Here is a 21434-nt window from a genome sequence, read left to right on the forward strand (position 1 = left end):
ACCAACATATGATGCTATAAATATTTACACTAACAATATATTCTGGTTTCCTATGGTTAAATACAAGCTGTAAGTGTAAAGCATACGTTGATACTCGAATAGCAATGTGCTCTACCATTCCTGTGGTCTTTGTTGATTCCTTGCTTAAAACGTGGTTTGTTTCAGTATGTGAGTCAAATAGTTAATAGTCTGCCTAGAGAATGAAATATGTTTCAATTGCAGACATCTTTTAAGAGAACAATCCTTTCAAATCCTGAGTTTTTGAGACATTTTAGAGTATCTGTCAGGTAAAGTTGCTTAGCTTTGACATACTAATAGCTCCAGTCTTCCCTTACTGAGAACCAGCTCTTGCTATTGCATAATATTGTTTTACTCTACTGAAGGTATGTTTGCTTGTTGGTGTTTTTTCCTTCATAAAAAACTGTATCCCATCACTATTCACAAAGTCTAAAGCTGGCTTTTGAATAATTCTGAAGCATGGGATTACAGTGTCACTACACTGGCAAAGTTGTGTCTTTATTCTCCCTCTCATAGATGCTGGAAGAATAAAATTCCTTTATTAAAATAGTCTTCTAATCAGCTGACATGTAAATATTTCAGTTGAGTTTGCGTTTGAAAGCAATGAAACGTCAGGTTGAAGAAGCTGAAGAAGAAATAGACAGACTGGAAAGTGCTAAAAAGAAACTCCAGCGAGAACTGGAAGAGCAAATAGACATAAATGAACAATTGCAAGGACAGCTTAACACTGCAAAAAAGGAATTAAGGTAAGATGACTTCTCAGACCTTACAATTATCTATTACACTGCCACTCACAAGATTGATCTCTTGCCGCTTTAGTCCATTAAACTGTAGGCTTCCTCTAATAGACCTGAAGGTTGTCATAAGCTGACAGTTTAGGACACAGACCTGTGAAACTCTTCTGCATTTCCTTTCTCTACAAATGTTCTCCAGTTCTTTCCAGGGTGCTCTAGCTGTCCAAACCTTCTTTCTAAGATGTGCATGCTGCATCAAGTTATTGAGGCAGGGAATGAAAAATGGAAAAAAGTAGTTGAACTCAACACTTTTATCATTTGTAGTAATAAAAATTTCCTGCTGATGACTGAAAGGTACAGCTACCTTGTGTTAGTTTTCTTCAGCCATCTTTGAACCACCTCGGTGTGCAAGTTTTATAGTTTCCACTCTCTGTGACTTTAGAGGTGCTTGAAAATAATGATCTTCATTCTCTTGAATGTTTCTTTCATACAAGATGTAGTCTATGATAAACTGCCCCTATTGGAGCACAAATTTCTTTGGCATCCTTTAAAACGTAAATCCTGTCAATGTTTTAAACTTTACATAAGTATTTTGCATGTAGATGTGCAGTTTTAATAGCAAAGATGTGTATTTTTGTTTTAGTAGACTGAAGAAGTCACCAAGTAAAGTGTTGGCTGATTCTGATGATGATGAAGATGATGATATCAGTACGGATGGTGACAGTCTCTGTGAAGTACCTTCAGGAAATAACTTTTCAAAAGATGATGATACTAAAATCTAAATAAGTGTTGATGTGAATCCTTGAAAGTACTGGAAGAATAACGTGAATTATCAAGAAACTTGGATATTCTAAAAGCCAAATGACATACAGGGATTTAAGTGTTGGGAATATAATGTTTCCATCCATACCGTGCCATTTTCTCGCTTAGATCTCTGCTATTTATTATGGAAAACAGGATTGCATTATGAAACAGGTATAAAACACAGAGACATAACTGTTACTGAAAACATGGGATGTTTCACATTGGAAATGTGATTTTGCTAAAATTCTGCTCAAGTAAAAAGCCATTTGAAAGTAATTCAAAATTAGTTTGTAGTTATTAAAAGATTTTCCTTAAAATTAAGGAAACCACAAAGGATTATTTAATAATTGTAAGTAGGGGGAAATTATGTATAAAATGTAAATATTTTAAGCCTAATCTTTTTATTGACTAGTACTATTTTGTAAAGTTTCAAACGTTATATAAATCAGTTTATATGTAAAGTACTTAAATTTATACTGAATGCTATATTTGGATTTTACCTACAAAGAAAACAAATGAAAATGTATTCAATTTTGTGCATTACAGAGCCGATTCACAATTCCTGAGCCAAGAAGTACATTTGCATTTTTAAACCAATGTAAGCTTTATTGTATGTATTCTGTATATTAGAAATCAAATGTTAATCCTGCCTGTGGACTTTAGAAGGATGAGTGTGGTTTGCCTAGAGCTTTCTTGTAAACTTTGTTTGGAAAGCTTTCTGTTCTTAGTAGGGAAGAGTGAGAATGAGGTCAGTTATTACTTGGCATCTTTCATTTCCTGAAATGGGCTTCATACTGCCAGAGGCAGAACATTATAGGCCTGCTGATTTGAGGGCATCAGGACAGGCTTATCTTAAAGTTTCTAACGAGTCCCACTTATTCTGGTAAAATTACTTGTGGTCATTGAATTAAGTACATGCTTAAATCTGTTCATTAATTGATCCCCAAAATTTATGCAGTTGCAAGAAATTGCACCAGGGAAACACAAAGCATGTAATCCGATTTTTCTTTCTAATCTGTTCTTGGCCATCTATTTGTGATGCATTGTAGTATGTGGTCATATATATGTTAGTATTTCAATTTACAGAAGTATCTGCATTTCAGGTGATCCATCTGTTCAACAAACTTTGAGGGAAACTAAAAAAGAATTGCAGATTTTATTTCAAAAGCATTTTCAATTTTATTGCTGTAAATACTTTTTTTGCTATTTACATTACACCAGACTGGTTTTGCCACTTTGCAAGTACAGAATTCTAAGGAAAAGGCACTACTGTGTAATTTTGTTAAGAAACCATAGCTAAGTCCAATTGAATATTAGTATTTGTCCACAGTTACAGGTTAGTGAGCACTTTCTTGTTGAATGGAACAAATAATTGTGTAATGTAATTGTAAAAAAAATAATTCAAGCTGAAGTTGCTGGGAGCTTCCATTACTCCCAGAAAGGCGTCTACTAAAAAGGATGAATTTAACAACTCTGAAAGTGAGGCTGATAGACTTGGTAATGGCAAAAGTCCTGACAATGGCAGTAGCCATTTTCATACAGTTATGTGAAATGAAATTCCTGCCTGTGGGATCAGAAATACTATTAATGCATAGCAGATTACGGACTCTTGCCCTTTAATTCCCTTCAACTTGATTTTGATGGTTTGAGATACATGAGGAATTATATGAATGGCAGTTGTAATACTCTTAATCTTTTCAAGTAGTATACATACTTTTTTGCAGTACTCGCATTACTGTTTTGACAGTGCAGAAAGAGACTTTCCTCCAAGAAGATCCGTACTATACTGTACCGACAATCATCATATAACCTGCTGTGATGTATTTTTTGTTGTTTTATTTGCATGTTTATGTAGATTTAACTTTCAACAATGGATTCCAGTCTCAGTACTCTGTCCTAATGTTCACAGACAGCTATTATTTCAAATCACTAGAAGAAAATCCCTAAATATTACATCTACCTCCAGTTACAGTAAACCGTAAAAGAAAAATTCACTTAATCAGTCAGGTTTTTCACTTCTGCTTTGTACATGCATGACTGAATATGCACAATCTGACAATTGAATTTCTCATGGAAAATTCATGTGTTTAAAATATAACAAGAAAATAATTATCTAGGAAATACTGATGCTGTAAAAAAGTTTCTGCATTTTCTTCTTATTTGGATAGTTGCTTTCTAACTAGTAAAGCAGGTGGCGCGTGTAATATCTAGAAGACTCCTTTTCTCATTTGAACTTCAAGTTTGAAAGAGGGAGATGCAGCTTTGCAGACTCCTAATGGGAGTTATCCTGCTTATTAGATCTCCCCCTCTCTGTCTTCATAAAAAGAACTGGTCTTTAGTTTGTTCATTTATACTTGGCCCTGGCCTTTCCTCTTTGGAGTTCTCAAACAATATGATGAAAATCAAACAAAATCTTAAGATGTTGAAAAAGATACTTCAGCTCCTTCACAAAACAGTTGGTAGTTCAGTTTCTCAATACATGCTAGCTGTGATAAGGGTAGGGTGTAGATCTTGATTGCCACAAAAACCCCATTGATAATAGTTTAAGGATGTCTGATTTGTTCACTCCATCTCATGGTAGGTTTTCATCAAAACTCATTTCAAGGTTTAGTTTAGAAAAATGTTCCCAATATTTCTATGTAATCTATTTGTAAATTAATTTCAGAAGTTCTTGACCCAAAACAGGAAGCAAGAGGGAGAATATGTGAAGAAACATGGTTGTGAGACAGTCCCTAGAAGTTTGTGCAAGCATCAGTTTCTGGTGTATTAGACATGGCTTGAATTCTGAGCTTTAGAGACCTTCAGTTTTCTTTGATGATATCGTAATATCTCATAAACAGACCCAAGCTTTTGATACAAGCCTAACCTGATGACTTGTGTAGTGGATGCTTCTCTCTCAGGGTAAGTAACCTATGGTGAGCAATGAACTTTTTGTCCTTTCTGGGATTAATGGCTTTTCATATCCCACAGAGTTTTTGACCATTTTCCTGGTGAGAAGTTTTCTATAAAAAAGTATTTCCTTCCCATTAGAGTTCTGTTCTGTCTAAATAGACATGTTCTTCAAACAGCAGTGTAAGATTAATGTTGCCATATTCAGTTCCTGACAATTTGTGCCTTAAGAAGACTTGCATGGTCATTTATAATTCCTGGGTTTGAAAACCAAATCCAAGTTCTGTTTTGAGGATTTTCATAGTCTGTTACAGTCTGGCAGATTCGCTTCGTTTTCTGGGCCTACTTTTGTAATTGGGGAATACAATTTAACTTCTACAAGAATGTTTTGATGTTTTAAACTACTAACATTTGGCAAATGTTCCAAGATCTTTCAATGGCAATTGCTGTACAATGCAAAATATGTAAATGTGAAGCAAGCAAACAAAATCCTTCTGTTGTCCAAAGACTCCTCACTCACTGTCCAACTAATAAAATTAAGGATATTCGTCACATACATTGGATTTTAATGCCCTTGAGTTTGGAAGATATCTCTTTTCATAAAAGCATTAAAGTCTTTAAGATATAACATCTTTTTAGTGTATAGGAAAAAAAAAAAAGGAAAAAGTCATTCTCTTCTTACTGTCCCCTCTACCTGCTTCCTTGTGCTGCACTTTAAGGAAAACCCTATCATATGCAAATACTTTTTTAGTTCAGCATTGTCAGTTGCCTTTTATTGTTCAATCACCAGGCACGTTCACCCTCCCTGCCCAAATGTAGTTAATCTTATGGTGATTAGACTATAATTTGTTTAATAACCTGCATATTCCTCCTCTGATTTATCCTCATTCCTCTCAACTTAATTGTTAAATAATCTGTTCTGATTTATAGCTGATTTTCTAAACTATTCCAGAAACCATGTACATTCCTCATTTTTCACAGATCAGCTGTGTGCTTTGCTGAGTGAGTTATACAGTGCAATAGCTTCAGCTTTTTGGCCTCTTCTGGATCATGCAGCATATTTCAGTAATTAAATGTTGATGCTTTTAGCTTACTGGAGCTTTCTATGCTATGAGTAGACTACACATTTCAGCTGCTTAATTTCTACCAACTGCAGTTATCAAGTAACATTGCAAAATGTTCAAAGACTTTGCTGAAAGAGCAACATTCTTTAGAGATTGCCAGAACAATTTATTTGTTCTTTTTTGCATAAGGTGCTGAATAGCTCACTTGTCTAACCCCCTGCCCCTACTATATAGCAGGGAAAATTTCACTGTTATTTCAGAATTTATTTGTAAGCATTGGACTGTTGAGGAAAAGGTATAGATATGAATAGAAATGGAGTGGTTTGTTTTTTGGGGGTTTTTTTGGTTGGGTTGTTTTTTTTTGTATTACAGGTTTTTCTTTTAACATGTAAGAAAGAAAGACTTAAGAAGGGGGTAAAGTTCAACAGACAAGGTTAAGTGCAGTAGTGGATTGGGCTCACCTACCTCAGTAGAAGTGACAGCACTTTAATGCTTAGTACCAGTGAACGTTATGTGAGGTCAGCAGAGACTATGTTTTGTGTAACGGGAAACACTTGATCTCTTCTCCACAGGGCAGGGGGACCTAAGATTTCAAGGATCACCTCCTTCTGGAACTAGGTGATCTTAAGGTCCTTTTCAACCCTAACTATTCTATGATTCTAATAACAATTTGCTGTCTTATTCAGATCCTGAAGTTTCATGCCATTAGCAGAACAGGCAATAAAAATCAACTTCCAAGCACAGGTGGATGATGAAGGTTTAAGCTCTTCAAGTTGCCAGTAAGAAAGCTGTAGGAACACTTATGTGTGAGTGCAGAAGAGGGACTCATTACAGGTAATCTGAGTTTTTCTGTGCTTTCTGTGTACTTGCGCTTCTTCAGCAGAATTGGCTTTCTGAACACTTTATATATTCGGTTGCAAAGCACCAAGTTTCACTATACTAGTTTCAAGCAAACCATCTCCTTTGGCTGCATGCAGTCTCGCTAGAATGAAAACTATCAATGGCATAATGTGAAGTTATGGAGAAAATACAGATGGTGTGAAAGGCGAATGCAGGGCCCAGTTCTGATTGATTTGATTATGACCTTCGCTTCATGTTTCTTAAAGAGCCTGGTACTAAACGTTGCTTAAGCTATTTTAAACCTACAGATACGTAATTTGGGCTTGGATGGATATAAGATTTTATTCCCAGGGAAGGCCTATAAATGTTCAAGATCAGAATTGTAGGGAGCACATTGAAGTAGTGCACATTGAAATGCCTGTTTCCTGTATACGTTCACAAAAGAGTCCAACTGAGGCAAATGATAGTGCTGAGAAAGGAGCAGCATATGTTTCTGATACTTCTGTGGGTGCACTGTTAATGCAGACTGATTAGCTGCGTAGCCCTGTGCAGCATGGGTAGTTCTGTTTTGCAAAAATGCTTTTAGTACCTTCAAACCGTGGATACCCAAGTGCCTGCCAGTATCAGAAACACGTATTTTGTGTCACTCACGTTTTAGCTTTATCTTTTTTTTTCCAGAAAGAAATTGTGGTTCTGTGTTTTGCCTTGATTCGGCTTTTGGTCGAAGATGTATTTGTATTTCCTTAGATGGGTTTTTTTTGTGAGAGAGAAAGAAAACATTATTGCCCATGGAGTGGAAAGAGAGATGAAACTGTTTGGGACTTATCCCTGGGAAAATTCAGTCTGTGTTAGAAATGAAATTTACTGTCTAGAAACCAGTTCCACTGTGCAAAGGAGAGGTGAGCTGTTGACAGAAAGTTCACCTCTGACAGCCGCATAGCTGACTATACTCAGCCCAGTATGGCCTTTGTTTTACTGGGAGATAAGGACTGAGACCTGTAACTTGACTTGGCTGAGGCTGCCAGCATGTGATTTATGTTGTATAGAATCATAGAAATATTAAACTTGGAATGGACCTTAGAGATCATATAGTTCCAACCTCTCTGCCATGGGCAGAGACACCTTCCACTAGACCAGGTTGCTCAAAGCTCCATATAGATGAGGCTGAGATTGGTATACTTTTAATTTTGTTCAAGTGTTTTGGTTAAAGCACAGCAAATAATGTTTAAGGAAAAAAGACTCATTGGGTATTTGTGACTAGAGCATGCAAAAGCAAATACCTGTGCACATACACACATGCTCTGAAGGCAGATATGGGTATGCATCACTGCAAGTGCTGTATCAGCTGATTTGGTGCCTGCCTGAAAACATAATCCATCTTGATGTTTAAAATTGATACACACATTCAGTGGCTACAGTCACACTGTGCTTACTGTAAATCCTCAGCACAAACCACCTTCATCTGAGTTCTGGTGTTTTCTTGGATATCTGCTGTGTGAAAGAGCTTTTTGACAGAGGCCTAAGAAGCCTCTTAATTTGTCTAAACAAATTAAAACAAAGGAAAACAAAGGAAGCTGAACCATCCAGAGAAGACAGGGTAGTCTAATAGTTGGAAGTAGAGCACTGAGAAATAGGAGGATTCTAATCTGTTTGAGCTGCTGCTTCAGTCCTTGGCCTCCTCGTGCTTTTGTCGATGTGCCTAGTTTATGGAACACAAAACCAGGCTTTGAAAACTTGCTGTGTCTATGTTGAAACTTCCTGGATAAAAATACTAGGAGGAAATGCTGAGGATCTGATTTTTCAGTGAATCTCATTTTTCAGCATATCTGCTTTTTGTGCTGTGTTAGCCCTTTGCCCTGCAGTGTGGGACATGCTGCAATGCTTTCCTAGTGGGGTGCTGTTTTACCTGCCACGTATTTGAGATTGAAGATCTGCAGTAACTGGCAGGCTCTGTTGGAGTATCTTTGCTGCAGAACAGCCTCAAGTATAGATTTCCTTGCTTTATGGGGAGTTTCAATTTTTTATATTTTTTGTAATAATAAAATGGTTTATTGTATAACAGGTAGAATGGCTATGAAAAGAGGTAAGGAAAGAATAAAGCATAGTCCAGTAAAAGTATGTAAAAGCTGGAACATGAGCCAACCAAAGAAAGGAAGCCTCCTGAATTGGGCTGTTTACTTTAAACACAGCTCACTGTGCCTTGCTATTTCAGTAAATATTGTGTGTGGTATCCAGCTATTTTTAAGATAAGATCAAATTCACAGTTTAGATCAAAATGTCTTTCCCAACTGTGAACTTCTTAAGCATTACTAAGAGTCACAATGGAAGACCGTGGTCTGTGTATTGCTGTATGTGATACGACGTAAGGACAAATATTTATCAGGATGTCACAAGGGCTGTCTGAGCTTCCTACAGAGCTCAAGAGAATTCATCTCTTCAGTTTGCTTGGCAAACTGGTTTCCTGGTTAGGAATCCTTTTCAGATGGACTAAATTAAATAAGCATTGTGGGATAAGCAGAGAAGATAAAAAATGAGTAAGAAATAGGGCCACATATATGAGGGGAAAGGAATCTTTGTAGATGTGCACACAATAAGCCTACTGTATGCAGGGACCACACTGGTGCTATTGGTGTGGAGCTGGGATGGCAGAAGGAAAACTGCAGTCTACTTAACCTCCTTTTGTCTTCTGTCCTTCCTGCTGTTGTTGGTTTCTCTACTAAGAGGATGTGTTACAGTGGCATTGGGAAGCCCCTGCTCAGTAAGATAATCCTTCATATTCTCTGCAGGAGAAAGGTAGCTGTAAGTTTGTACATACACAACAAACCCAACTCAAAATGCTCACAAACTCAACCATTTGTTTCTAAAATTAAATAGATTCCATTTAAATGCATGTGTATGTCAGGAATTAAATGTTTGAAGTATAATTCCTGTGGAATTACTTTTCAAAGACACTGAATTTTCATCACATGTCCTGTGACAACTCCCATGAAACAAGCCCCAGCAGTTCCTGCTGGGCCAGCTACTTATTGCACAGTAGCTCTATGAAGATGCAGGTGTCTCAGGGGTACCAATGTGTGGTGTGCTTTCTGACATGGTTCCTGGCTGACAGTTTTTCTTGCACTTCTCAGCTGAGGTCCATCCTTCATCAGTGACAAGTACAGACACTGCTGGAAAACCCAGTGCATGGCATTACATGCACGAAGGCAGAGGGGAAGTGAGGAGTCCTGACCGCCGGACTTTTAGAAAATGCAGAGTTAACATTAGCTTATTCACAAAAAACACGGGTTCCCAGGTGCTGACAGAAAGGTGTGGCTGCTGGGACATTATGCTTTTTTGGGGCAGGTTTAGAGTTTGGAAGTGGAAGGTTGTTTTGATCAGAGCTAAGAAAAAAAAACAAACAAGACCAAAACTGAGCTTGGGGAGGTTTCTCTCCTGGTTGTGTTCTCAAGGTGTCTGTTAGGTTTTCTTTCTTGTGGGTGAAATTTTGACTACATATATGGGATTTTATTTTTGCTTACCTCATGTCCACAAGTAAAGTGAGAGGCAGGCAGTATCTGTAGTCTGCTGTGATGACATCACCAGGCTGGTACGACAATGATGCATTGTGGACATGACATTAAACACCTATCTTTCAGCTTGTTTGAGCAAATGAGTGAGCTTTCTGTACTTCTGCAGTTAACCCCACACCTAGCGTCTTGTGTATTCACCTGGAGGGCTTTTACTGCAAAGCTTCACAAGGTTGTTTTCAGGGAAGGCAGGTGCTTATGACTCAAAGTGGGATGACACTAACCTCAGGAGCCTGTGTATAAACTGCAACATCCATAGACGTCCATGTGCCATCAAATGAATGACGTTAGTAGTTACATGGGAAGGGCAGTACAGGTGGCAAGAGGAGATAGAATACCTGGAAACTCACTGAGGAATCTGTCCAGCTTTGTTCTATATGGTGTCAAGCTTGCTGCCAGTGCAAAGGATGAGTAACTCCTAGATAGAGTAGGTCTCCACACTGAGTGATTACGCAGACATGTACCTCCTATACCTGCCAAGCCTACAGCATCAGATACCAAGTAACTGAACTTTTATAAGTCATGTCATTTTAGCTATTCTTCTCAAGAATATGAAGATACCAACCGGCCACAGAGCATCCTGGTGCTACCTACTACACTAACTGCAGTTACATTTCCCTGAGGTATACATGCAGTGGCATGCTGCTGAGCACCAATGGGAGTGTGCATGGCTGCCAGAGAGCAGCTGTGAGGCCCTCTGAGGATGCTCTGCAACCACATGCAGAGAATCAGGTAAAAGCAGCACATTTTGACTTGGATTGGGTCTTTATCCAGAGAGTGCAATTTTTCTCATCACCTTTATAATTTTTACAAATTTAGAAGTAATATGGAGGAGGAAAAGGGAGGTTGATACCCATAAGTTTTGCTGCTCCTCTGAAAGTTCTGTGTGCTTGGCAGAGCTTGACATTTCTGGCTCTGGAGCAAAAAAAAGTAAAAAAGAGGATACAAAAAGGGGAAAGCTGGTGCAAGTTTTCTGGAGTGTGGAGGGCTCTTTCCACGGAAAACTTTCCAAAGTGTTAAGCATGGGAACTGTGGTTGTGCCTAAAGTGCCTCAGCGGTCCCTCTTGCCATGCCAGGCAGGGATGCACCCCGCAGGCCCCAGCAGAGTGCGGCAGTGCCGGTGCTGGGAATGCCCACCTTGGTCTTGGAGTGCTGCAAATGCGGGTCTCAACCTCATTCTGCAGATACACTTTAATACATCCTGAACTGTGTTTAATGACACAATACCCCCTGAATAACATGACTGTATGTTTTTTGCCAAAATACAGGGGTTTGTCATAAAGAATCTCACACATCCATGTGCTAGTCACCACTTCCCAAGGGCGTGATAAATTGCTCAGAGGCACTACTGCCTTTTGTTGCTGGCATCCTTCAGTATAGTGAGGATGGCAAAATTCATCCCTCTGCACTGCTAAGCAGCCAGGGAGTCCTGCTGTGGCTGTCATTGCAGCTGAGGCATTGCACCCTCCCTCCTGACCTGTGTTAATTATCCCCTTATAGTGCACCTTTTGTCTTGTTTTCCCATGCAGCAACTGATGTGGAACCAATTGTGATGCTCCCTCTGCAAAGAGCCTTCATAGAAAAGAAGGCTGCGTGGAGACCTCATAGCAGCCTTCCGGTACCTGAAGGGGGCCTGTAGGGATGCTGCGGAGGGGCTCTCATCAGGGACTGTACTGACAGAACAAGGGGTAACAGGTTAAAACTTAAACAGGGGAAGTTTAGATTGGATACAAGGAGGAAGTTCTTTCCTGTTAGGGTGGTGAGGCACTGGAATGGGTTGCCCAGGGAGGTTGTGAGTGCTCCATCCCTGGCAGTGTTCAAGGCCAGGTTGGACGAAGCCTTGGGTGGGATGGTTTAGTGTGAGTTGTCCCTGCCTGTGGCAGGGGGGTTGGAACTAGATGATCTTGAGGTCCTTTCCAACCCTAACTATTCTATGATTCTATGATTCTATATATACACTAACCTAAAAGAGAGATTGGCAAGCTAAAGATTATCTCAAAATTTAAATACTGAGATTGAGTTCCTGCCAGAGTACAAGTTTCTTGCACTGCTCAACAAAGATCCTTTTCAGTATAGAACCATAGGGAAAATAGCATTCAAGATATTAAGGTGCAGGAGGTGACCTACGTGAGAAGGGGTATGATGCTTTCCTAGAAAAGTGCTACTGCTGTAAGAAGTACTCGGATACTATTTTATGACTCTTAGGAGGACAGAAAAATGAGTGGTCCTGAGTCTGGAGAAATTGATTTAAAAAGGACAGAAAGAGCATAGATAATATCTGCTCTTTACCATTTAGAACACTGTAGCAAGGAGACAATCACTAAAATAAAAAAAGTAAAATCAAAATTTGTACTTTTTTATGCAGCATGACTAGACACACTGGTGCTGATGGTGATAATTTAGCTAGAAATGAAAGTTCATAGCTGGCAAGAATACCCATTATTCATGAAAATGTGTCAGCAGGAGTTACTAAACCTATAGTTCGGGAAGTAAGCCAGTCTCTAACGGTTAGAAATCCAGGGAGATTTTTGGAGAGAGTGGGAGGATAATCAGCATCTATCTCCTGTGAAGTTCTTACATGTTTTTCTGAAACAGGAAATCCTGACCACTGACAAAGATAGCAGCTCTGATACAGTCTGAGCATTTGTACTACTCTGCATAATAATGAGAAGCAATATGAGGTAGTTTGTGACTACGGCTGGACAATGACTTCACAAAAAGAATTTCTTGGAAATGAAGTTGTCTTTTACCTCAACATTTTAACATTCTCAAACAAAAGATTTTCAACACCACCCTAGACCTGGGTTCATTCCACCTAACTTCAGGCACTGACTTAGGAAGATGTCAGCAGTGCAGGAAAAGTACAAGCAGGTACGTTCATGCTTTCATTAAGGGTCTGGAGAGTTTACACTTCTTATGGTCTTTCTCAGATATTTCCATTTTTTTTTTTTCATCTGACTTGAGAGATACAAGGATGTTCTCTCACTGAAAACATGATTTGTTTGATGTTTGCTTATTGGAGTGTAGATCAACACCACACCAGTGGCCAGCAAAAATACTGTTCGTGTCATGCAGACCATGACATCTACAGACTGATGAGGTTTGAGCAGTCACATTTCACAGCATGGGCCCTAGGAGTTCCTCCATTTTTCCAGAATTCACAGAGGAGAGAATGAACTGTGGTGAAATGTGTGTGGTTTATTTACTGATGACTAGCCATGTCATCAGGTATCTGTAAAATTTTATGGATTAACAAGACCATAATTTCTACTTGAACAGGTTGCCCACTTTGTATCACCAAGCTTTGTACAAAATCATGCTGTTCTAGCCCAAGGGAAACCTCAGAATTTCTACACAGGGAAAACCTAATCTTTTTGGAAAGTTTTACATTAAAATGATCAGATGATATTTACCAAAAAGCAACTAAAAATTCAGCCAAAGCAACTGTAAGTATCTAGATCACATGTGGTTCCAGGAACAGTGGAATTCAAGCTATATCTACATAAGATGATCAGTGAATTACAACCTTTGTGTTGCTGTTGCAAAGTGGTTGCTGGTGCCCAAGCATGTTAACTGAAATGTAGCCAAGGAATCTGACCTCTATACTGCAGCTATTTCCAGCATTGTCAGACAAAGAACACACTAACCACAGGCTGAAAATTTTCCAGCAGGTTTGATGGGATCTGTGGAAATTGTGCCAGACACCTGAGGTATTAATAGAAAATTTAATAAACAACATCATAGGATTATAGAATGGTTGGGGTTGAAAGGGATCATCTAGTTCCAATCCCCTTGCCACAGGCAGGAACACCTTCCACCAGACTGACCAGGTTGCTCAAAGCCCCATCTAACATGGCCACAGAAGGTTAAAAACTGAAGAAATTGTATAGGATCTGTAGAAACAAATAAAAGACATTTGAACGATGCCAGCAGTGCTATTTTGGCAATACAGAAACAGATTGCAAACAATCTTGAAGCTATTTGGTTGATAATACGCACTCAAGAAATCTGTGGATGAGAGCCAGTAGCAAACATGCAAAAAAAACCCACCTTGTTTTGGGTATTCTTAATGCTGGTGGTCATCTGAATGTGTGAGTGGTTGTCGTGCACTGCAAAAATCTGTGTGAAATGTGGAAGTTAATGTCAGGTTCACATCAGGCTCTAATCTTCAGCCAAATATCCAAATGTTTCAATGTTTATTTTGCTAGATCCTTCAATTGCTGTCAGCAACTCACATTTATACTGAAATGTTTCCAAATTTGAGGGTTAGATCCTGTTTATGGTTACAGCAGATTTATGCAGAAAAGGCATACCTTTAAACAGGAAAATTTGGCCAACTGAAAGTGTTCTAGTTATACTGATCTTTCATTGCAATTTATGCCCACATTGGCCACTGCACCTTGCATAAACCAAGGAAAGGAAAACTATTTCATGGAGAAATCTGCTTCAGCATTGTCTACCTAAGGACTGGGACAGAAATGCTCAGCAGAAATACAATTCTGGAGGGCACCTCAGTGACTTTTGTCCAATGCTTAATTCTGTGGGATCTTTTTGTCTAAGTATTTTCTCTCTCTTGTAAATTCATCAAAATACTAAATGCATATGTTAAAACAGGAGAACCTCAAAATTGATAGACTCCGTAACTCCAGTCATATGAGAAGTGGGAAATGCACCAAAACTCCTCCATAAGAGCTTGCTACCCTGTCTGCTTTCAGAATATTTTGGTGTACTTTACAGTGTCATAGGACAGCAGACTGAAGATTTTTGGAGTGTTTGTTTCTCCCCCAAATGGTTTACTCAAATAAAACAAGCTAGAAAATAAACAACCATCAGGCATTTTCAATGTATCCAGTGCATGCTATTGATGTATTAATATATTTAGCCTCTGTTCAATGTCTGCAGAAATTACTGAGAATTTTGCTATTTATTTTAGAGAGAGGAGGATTGGGCCTTGTGCTAGTATATTAATCATTTGGTAAATATTTCTCTAAAAGGTAGGAATATAGAAATTTCCAGCAGCAGAGTGATGGTCTAACATCCTGTTTTCAACAGTGGTCAATTCCCAGGGCCCCACAGGAAGGCAAATCCCCTCCTTTCCTTCCCCCATGTCTAGAATCAGTTGTGTCACAGGGGACTACTGTCAGTCTCTGTTCATTGCTAGCCATGGGGTAAACCTGATTGATAGCTCTGGCTGAATTCACGCTAACTAGCTCACTGTTTTGTCTGACCCAGACCTGGTCCTGTGTACACATCTGTATGTATCTCTTCCTATAACGCTAGTAACTTTTTTGTTCAGTGACCTGCAGCAGCAATGGATCTCCAGGTTAATTATAAAAGGCAATATTTCCTTTGTACTACTTTAATTCCATTAACCTACATTAATATCCAGAGCATCTCCATTTACTTCTCAGTTATAATCAGACAGATGCTAGTAAAAACGAGAGCAGAAGTAGGGCAATTGTCTTTTAGTGATTATTTTTTTTGTGTCTTTCTGCTCTTGTTCTGCAGCAGGGAGGTGTTCCAGACAGGTCTGTTTTAAGCATTCCTTACTATCCACACCCTTCTTATATCTGCTTTCTCTTCTTAGATTAGAAGAACACTGCAGCTGTAAAATCAGCAAGTTTAAGTTGTACTAGTTAAAAGACTTTGTTAATCAACTGTCATGCATGTGACTGTGTATGTATGCATTTTAAAAAAGCTTTGCTAACTACACTTAGACAAAGCTAGTTGGAAAAGAACACCCCTTACAGAAGATTCATCTTGGAATATATAGAGCCCTATAGTGCTCACTTTCCGTTCTGAAATACTTATGCAGAAAAGAAACCTACAACAGGGACGAATTTAAATAGATCTCTTGAGATAGACCATTTCTCTTTCTTCCTGCCAGGTGAAGATGAGATTCTGCCCATACAACCTGTATGATATGTGCCCTATTAGGCCAACTCAAGGAGGCCATATAGAATCTCATGTGTAACTCAGTCCAGCCACTCTGGTAGCTTTTCAAGCTTTTAGGTAACTCCTTTCAAAGATTTCCAGAGGTGGGAATGGTGTTTTATTAATGTACTTCTCAAAGAAATACTGTGGGTAGGCCAGAAGTGCAGTAAAATGCTGCACAGTGAAGTTACAAAAAAAGCAGTTGATCATTCAGGGGAATTTAATTTTCGAATTATTGTTAATGGTACCTTTTAGAAATCTGTATCTACAAAATATATTATCAAAAATAATTTGGGCAACTAAAATCTTCATCAACAGCATGGTTTGAAATCTTTATGCAAAGGCATGACAATAGCACTAGACACAGGGCCAGGCAACTGAAAGAGTAAGATAAAATGGAGTTAATGTGAAAAAGAACTGGCCTTCTCCAGAGCCTACAAGACTTTATCATACTGTGCATGGCTTTCTGTGTATGTTTTTTCCCTGTGTTTCCCATGGATTCAAGTAGCTGTGCTAGGCAGAGTAAATTTTAGGCACATTTTAAAATACAGAGAAAGCAGAAGAATTTCATGGAGACTTCTGCCATCCAAATCTCTTGATTGGAATAAATTTACAGAATTAATCAAAACCTAATGCAGGTGAATGAGTCTTTCAAGTAATTTCAAAGGTCTTTTGAACAAGAACTCACTGCTTCTTGTGATATTCACTGGAGAGAGAAACCTGATGGGAATGGTTCAACCGCCAAAACAGTTTACTTTCATAGTAGAAACTTTAATTTCTGAATTATAAGTGATATTGCAAATTGTTGTTCGTTTTCTTTTGTAGACCAGCCTTTGTCACTCAAAAGCCACAGGTTTATTTAGATTTCACATTACTATTGAGCAGAGAGAATATCAGAAAATCCTGCTCCAAGGATTTCCTGGTCCAAGCCACTGATACCAGCTTGGTCTATTTCAGTCTGCAATATTTCTCAAAAGTGCTCTCCTGGAATAGTTCGAATCTTTTGCTCTGTGATTGGGACTTGGAGACGTGCTACTCTCGGCATCATTCTTGCTAACTGGATGATGCACTATATGCCGGTGAAGGAAAAACATACTCCTCCTCCTGGGCTGAAGCTACCTGAAGGATCACACACTGGAAATCTGGGAGGGGCCATCCAGATTCACAGATACAGTGTGTGACCAAACACGTAAGTGGTTAGGTGTGTGAATCTATTTCCTTCCTAGGTCTGGGCCTATTGTTAGAGGGGCATTTCCCTAAATAATATTTAGTCATTGGGGTTGAGCTATTGGTAAGTACCCTTAACTAGTTAGTCCTCCCTACACTCCCTCCTAATTTTTCTGTGTTGATTACAACTTTATTTCTTCTTCTATTATGGTAATGACTTATGCACAGAGGAAATGAGACAATTCTCGGTGACAGGATAAGAAAATTTCGTCATACTGAGATAGGTCCACTAGAATGTTTTTTGGAGCTGGAGGAATGGAAGTTTTCCTGATGAAAGTCCCCTGAAATCAGAACCAAATATGACCTGGTATTTTATGGTTAAAATACCTTCCTGTCTACCTAATTTTCTTTTTATAGGACTTCTGATAAACTTTTTTTTAGTATGTAAGAGGAAGAGAAGTGATAGAACCTGACCTTCCACTTGTACTTCACAACTTTCATGCACAGCTCCCTGTGCCTGCCCAGCTATTTTTGCAAAAAGGCAGTGGGCTGGAGAGTCATTAACTGCTGAATTCCCACGTGTATCATTCTGAGATGGTGAACGTGTAGGCCCTGAACAGATCTAGACCACGGGGAAAGCCAGACAACCAAGAACTGTAGCATCTGTGCAGATGTTCTAGGCAAATGCCTGGTTGCTTTGTTGGTTAGAAAAATGTTCCATCATCCTTTGCCGTGAGGCAGGGCTGAAGTCCAGTGTTTGCTATCCTGGACTTCCATCATAAAATAGAGCTGAAGCAGAATATAGTTTTTTCCATACATTTTTTCTGTAGTTTTTTCCCTTCTTTCTCTTTTGTATTTCCTTTTCAATGGAGAAATAAAGGTGAAATGTGTCTCATCTTCCCCTCCTTAAGCTGAAAGAAGTCCATCAAATACATGGATTTCCTGTCGTTAGTGCTCACACTCCCTGAAATACGTCCATTCCTTACACTTACAGAAGAGCTTGCAATTTATTTCTGCCTCTAAAATTTTCTAATTTCCTGCCACACCGACAATACTGCAATCAGTCTTCTGGAAGAGATCTATCCTTTGATATTATCTCTAGGGAGGGGAATATGATTTTAAATGCAGTTCGCTAACAATATAACTGTGGTGCTAATGGTGGGGCGTGCCTGTTTTCCACTCTCCTACCTACCTTAACCAGTTCAATTACATGACCTGGCCAGGTCACACCCCAGTGTGAACAATGCTGCTGCTCCTGTGCTGCATTACTTTTACATGACATTTATGCTGAACTGTCCTGCTTGTGTGGACTGACTAAACCAAAACCTACTGCTGAAGAGTGACTGACAGGCTTCTAGCATTGCACGTGTGTCTCAGGCCAGACTGCTAAGGGCTGTGACCCAGTTGTTAACTGAATTGGAGACCTACATGAAAGAGGAAATGGTGAAGATGAATCAAGGTGTGGTACTTTTTTCTGCTGAATCAGAACTGGAGTGATGCCCTATATGCTTCAGCAAAATCTGAAGTGATGCTACTTAAATCCCTAGGATTTTGTGATTGAAAAATTATAGTGCTATTTTTTCATTCATATGTGGCCATGTTCTTGATAAATTAAACTGTCCTATATTGTCTCAATATATTTCCGAGTTGATTTTAGTAAAGTCCAAGCTTTTATTTTTTATCTAATAAAATAAAAGCCATGACTATATATATGTGCTCCATCCCCGGCAGTATTCAAGGCCAGGCTGGACAGAGCCTTGGGTAGCATGGTTTAGTGTCAGGCGTCCCTGCCCATAGCAGGGGGGGTTGGAACTTGATCTTAAGGTCCTTTCCAACCCTAACTATTCTATGATTCTGTGATTGTCTAGCAGTGTAATTATTATGACTTATGGGCGTGCTCAATCAAAAGCCCTCCCAAGTGAAGCTAAATATATATATGTATATATATATATATATTTCCCCCCCCAAAAAAAGCCCTCATAGTGCTTTGCAGCCTTCTTTAAATCTTGGCAGTAATTTTTATTTCATTATTGCTTTCTAACAGTCTAAGTCTGCAAATCATAGCTACCAGGTGAAATCCTCATTTTTCTAACTGCTAGGTACACTAACAGTGTGAAATACACTGACATACATATATATGCATAAAGGTACATGGCAGAATCCTGATACTAGTGGCTTCAATGGACCTGCTCTATGATCTTGCCCAGATACAGCTTTGAGTGACTAATCCATTCTCTTTTGTCTTTCTGTCTCTTCCAGAGGAAATGAGGGTACACATTAAACTGTGCTACTTATTGAGCTATCTAGCATTTTGTGACTTTATTGGCATATGTTTAAAGTATTTTGAGAAACTCAAAAGGAAGATGGACTTTAAGTAGGAAGCTAGGACAACAGTTAAAAGCAGAAAACACTTAAAGAAACATTTATTTCAATTATAGTCTGTGACTCTACATTATCACTAAAAGACGGAATCAAGCTGTTACTGCAGGTAACTCCAGGAATCTGTTTTTATTCAATTCAACCATAACTGAAATAATCACAAAAAATGGGTACTGAGGGCTTTGCAAAATAAGATGTATATTCTGCATTTCAAATTCCTGGTGTGGGACTTCCTAATTATAGATTTGTGTATGTGAGATCAGCGAGGGAGGCTCTGAGTTCATGTAGTAGTCCTGTATTAGCCATGTCCCCTCTACTCTGCTCATACGAAACCCCACTTGGAACACTGTGTGCAGTTCTGGTATCCTCAGCATAAGAAGGACGCAGAGCTGCTGGAGCAGGTCCCGAGAAGAGCCACAAGGTGATCTGGGGACTGGAGCGCCACCTTTATGAAGACAGGTTAAGAAAGTTGGGAACTGTTCAGCCTGGAAAAGAGAAGCTGCATGGAGACCTCATAGCAGCCTTCCAGTATCTGAAGGTGGCCTAAAGGAGGCTGGAGAGGGACTCTTCATTAGGGACTGTAGTGACAAGACAAGGGGTAATGGTTTTAAACTTGAACATGGGAAGTTCAGGTTAGATATAAGGAAGAAGTTCTTTACTGTGAGGGTGGTGAGGCACTGAAACAAGTTGCCCAAAGACGTGATAAATGCTCCATCCCTGGCAGTGTTAAGGGACAGGTTGGACAGAGCCTTGGGTGATATGGTCTAGTGTGAGGTGTCCCTGCCCATGGCAGGGGGTTTGGAACTGTATGATCTTAAGGTCCTTTCCAGCCCAAATCATTCTGTGATTCTATGTATCAAGAGCGTTAAGTGACAGGAAACAGTTTATTGATCAGCTTAAGAAGTGACATGAATTTGGGAGCTCAGCCTCTAATATGTGTCTCTTAACAAGCTCTTTCATGACCATTAGTAGGCTAAAATTTTCATGCTAGCTGTAATGTCGAAAAGAGAGCTTCAGAATTATATGATGCTGGGCTAAGTGTGTGTCTGTAGAATACAAGGTTGAAAGACAGCAGGAAAAAATAAACAACCCAGCTCTCAGGAAAAAATAGGTGATCAAGCCCACAGTTCTTACTGAGTCTGGTTCTGAAATCTCTTACATGCCTCTGTCCATTTGATAATCTCTATTATATACATTTTTCATGCTGTAGGGATGATGAAGACAGAATAGATTTTAATCCCCCTGGAAAGTGAGGCTATTAGAAGTTAATTATAACACCTCGTTTTTGAAGGAATACAAATGGGACTTTATAACCTTGTTGACCACAGGTGGGGGTTCGATTCGTAACTCTGCAATTATTCCCAAATCCCTCAGGATTAATATTCCAGTTAATCAAGTGCTATTGGAACTTTTCTTCTTCCTGTGGACTCTGTCAGCAGTTGGCATGGAAATGCAGATGAGATCTTGATGAAGAAAAATCAGTCTTTTATCGTGCCCCTATTTAGACAATTTGTTAAGGTAAGACCAGGTTACCCACTCCTGCAGGAATTCTTTTATGATCTGCTATCCTTTGAGGGCAGACCAGCTTCCTACTCCATGTGCTCTATACTGTTGTCCATCTTGTGGCCAAGGGCTTTTCACATAAAGGCCTGTTGATCTGTGACATCCTGTTTCACTTTTCTCACAGCATAATGATCTTCGGGTCTCCCAGGAAGAAAGCATTTCAGTAATGCTGGTGGTGGGGAACAAGGTAGTCTGCAAAAAAATTAAGAAGGTAGCTACGCTTAAAATTTCTTGCAGTTTCTATGTAATTATATTAGCTGTTTCATAACAACTATTGCTCTAGATACTCATACTGTAGTGTCATCTTGTTATTAACCTGCTGTGTCTTTGGATCATTGGATTCACAAAGCAGTAGCAGTTTTTGAACTTGAAAGTTCAGCATCCTGGTCAAATTATGTTCTGCCACTACATTGTATAGTATCCGTAAGTGGTCTGTATGACTGTGTATATATTTTTTTTAGTCTGTCCAGCTGTAA

At 39.1% G+C, this 21434-nt stretch overlaps 1 protein-coding gene across 3 annotated transcripts in view; it reads left to right on the forward strand.

Annotated features, from left to right (window-relative positions):
• The window catches only part of CGNL1 (cingulin like 1), a 61537-nt gene extending 57768 nt beyond the window's left edge, over positions 1–3769 (forward strand). For 2 of the 3 annotated variants that reach the window (XM_065688414.1, XM_065688415.1), the window contains exons 18-19: positions 601–764; positions 1396–3769. In XM_065688414.1, the coding sequence (XP_065544486.1) occupies positions 601–764; positions 1396–1534 (303 nt within the window). In that variant the 3' untranslated portion in view covers positions 1535–3769. The remainder of the gene's footprint in view (positions 1–600; positions 765–1395) is intronic. The other variant, XM_065688416.1, reaches the window with a different exon arrangement.
• The last annotated feature ends 17665 nt before the right edge of the window (positions 3770–21434 follow it).

Source organism: Lathamus discolor, chromosome 8 (genome assembly GCF_037157495.1).
Source record: "Lathamus discolor isolate bLatDis1 chromosome 8, bLatDis1.hap1, whole genome shotgun sequence".
Taxonomy (NCBI): Eukaryota; Metazoa; Chordata; class Aves; order Psittaciformes; family Psittacidae; genus Lathamus; species Lathamus discolor.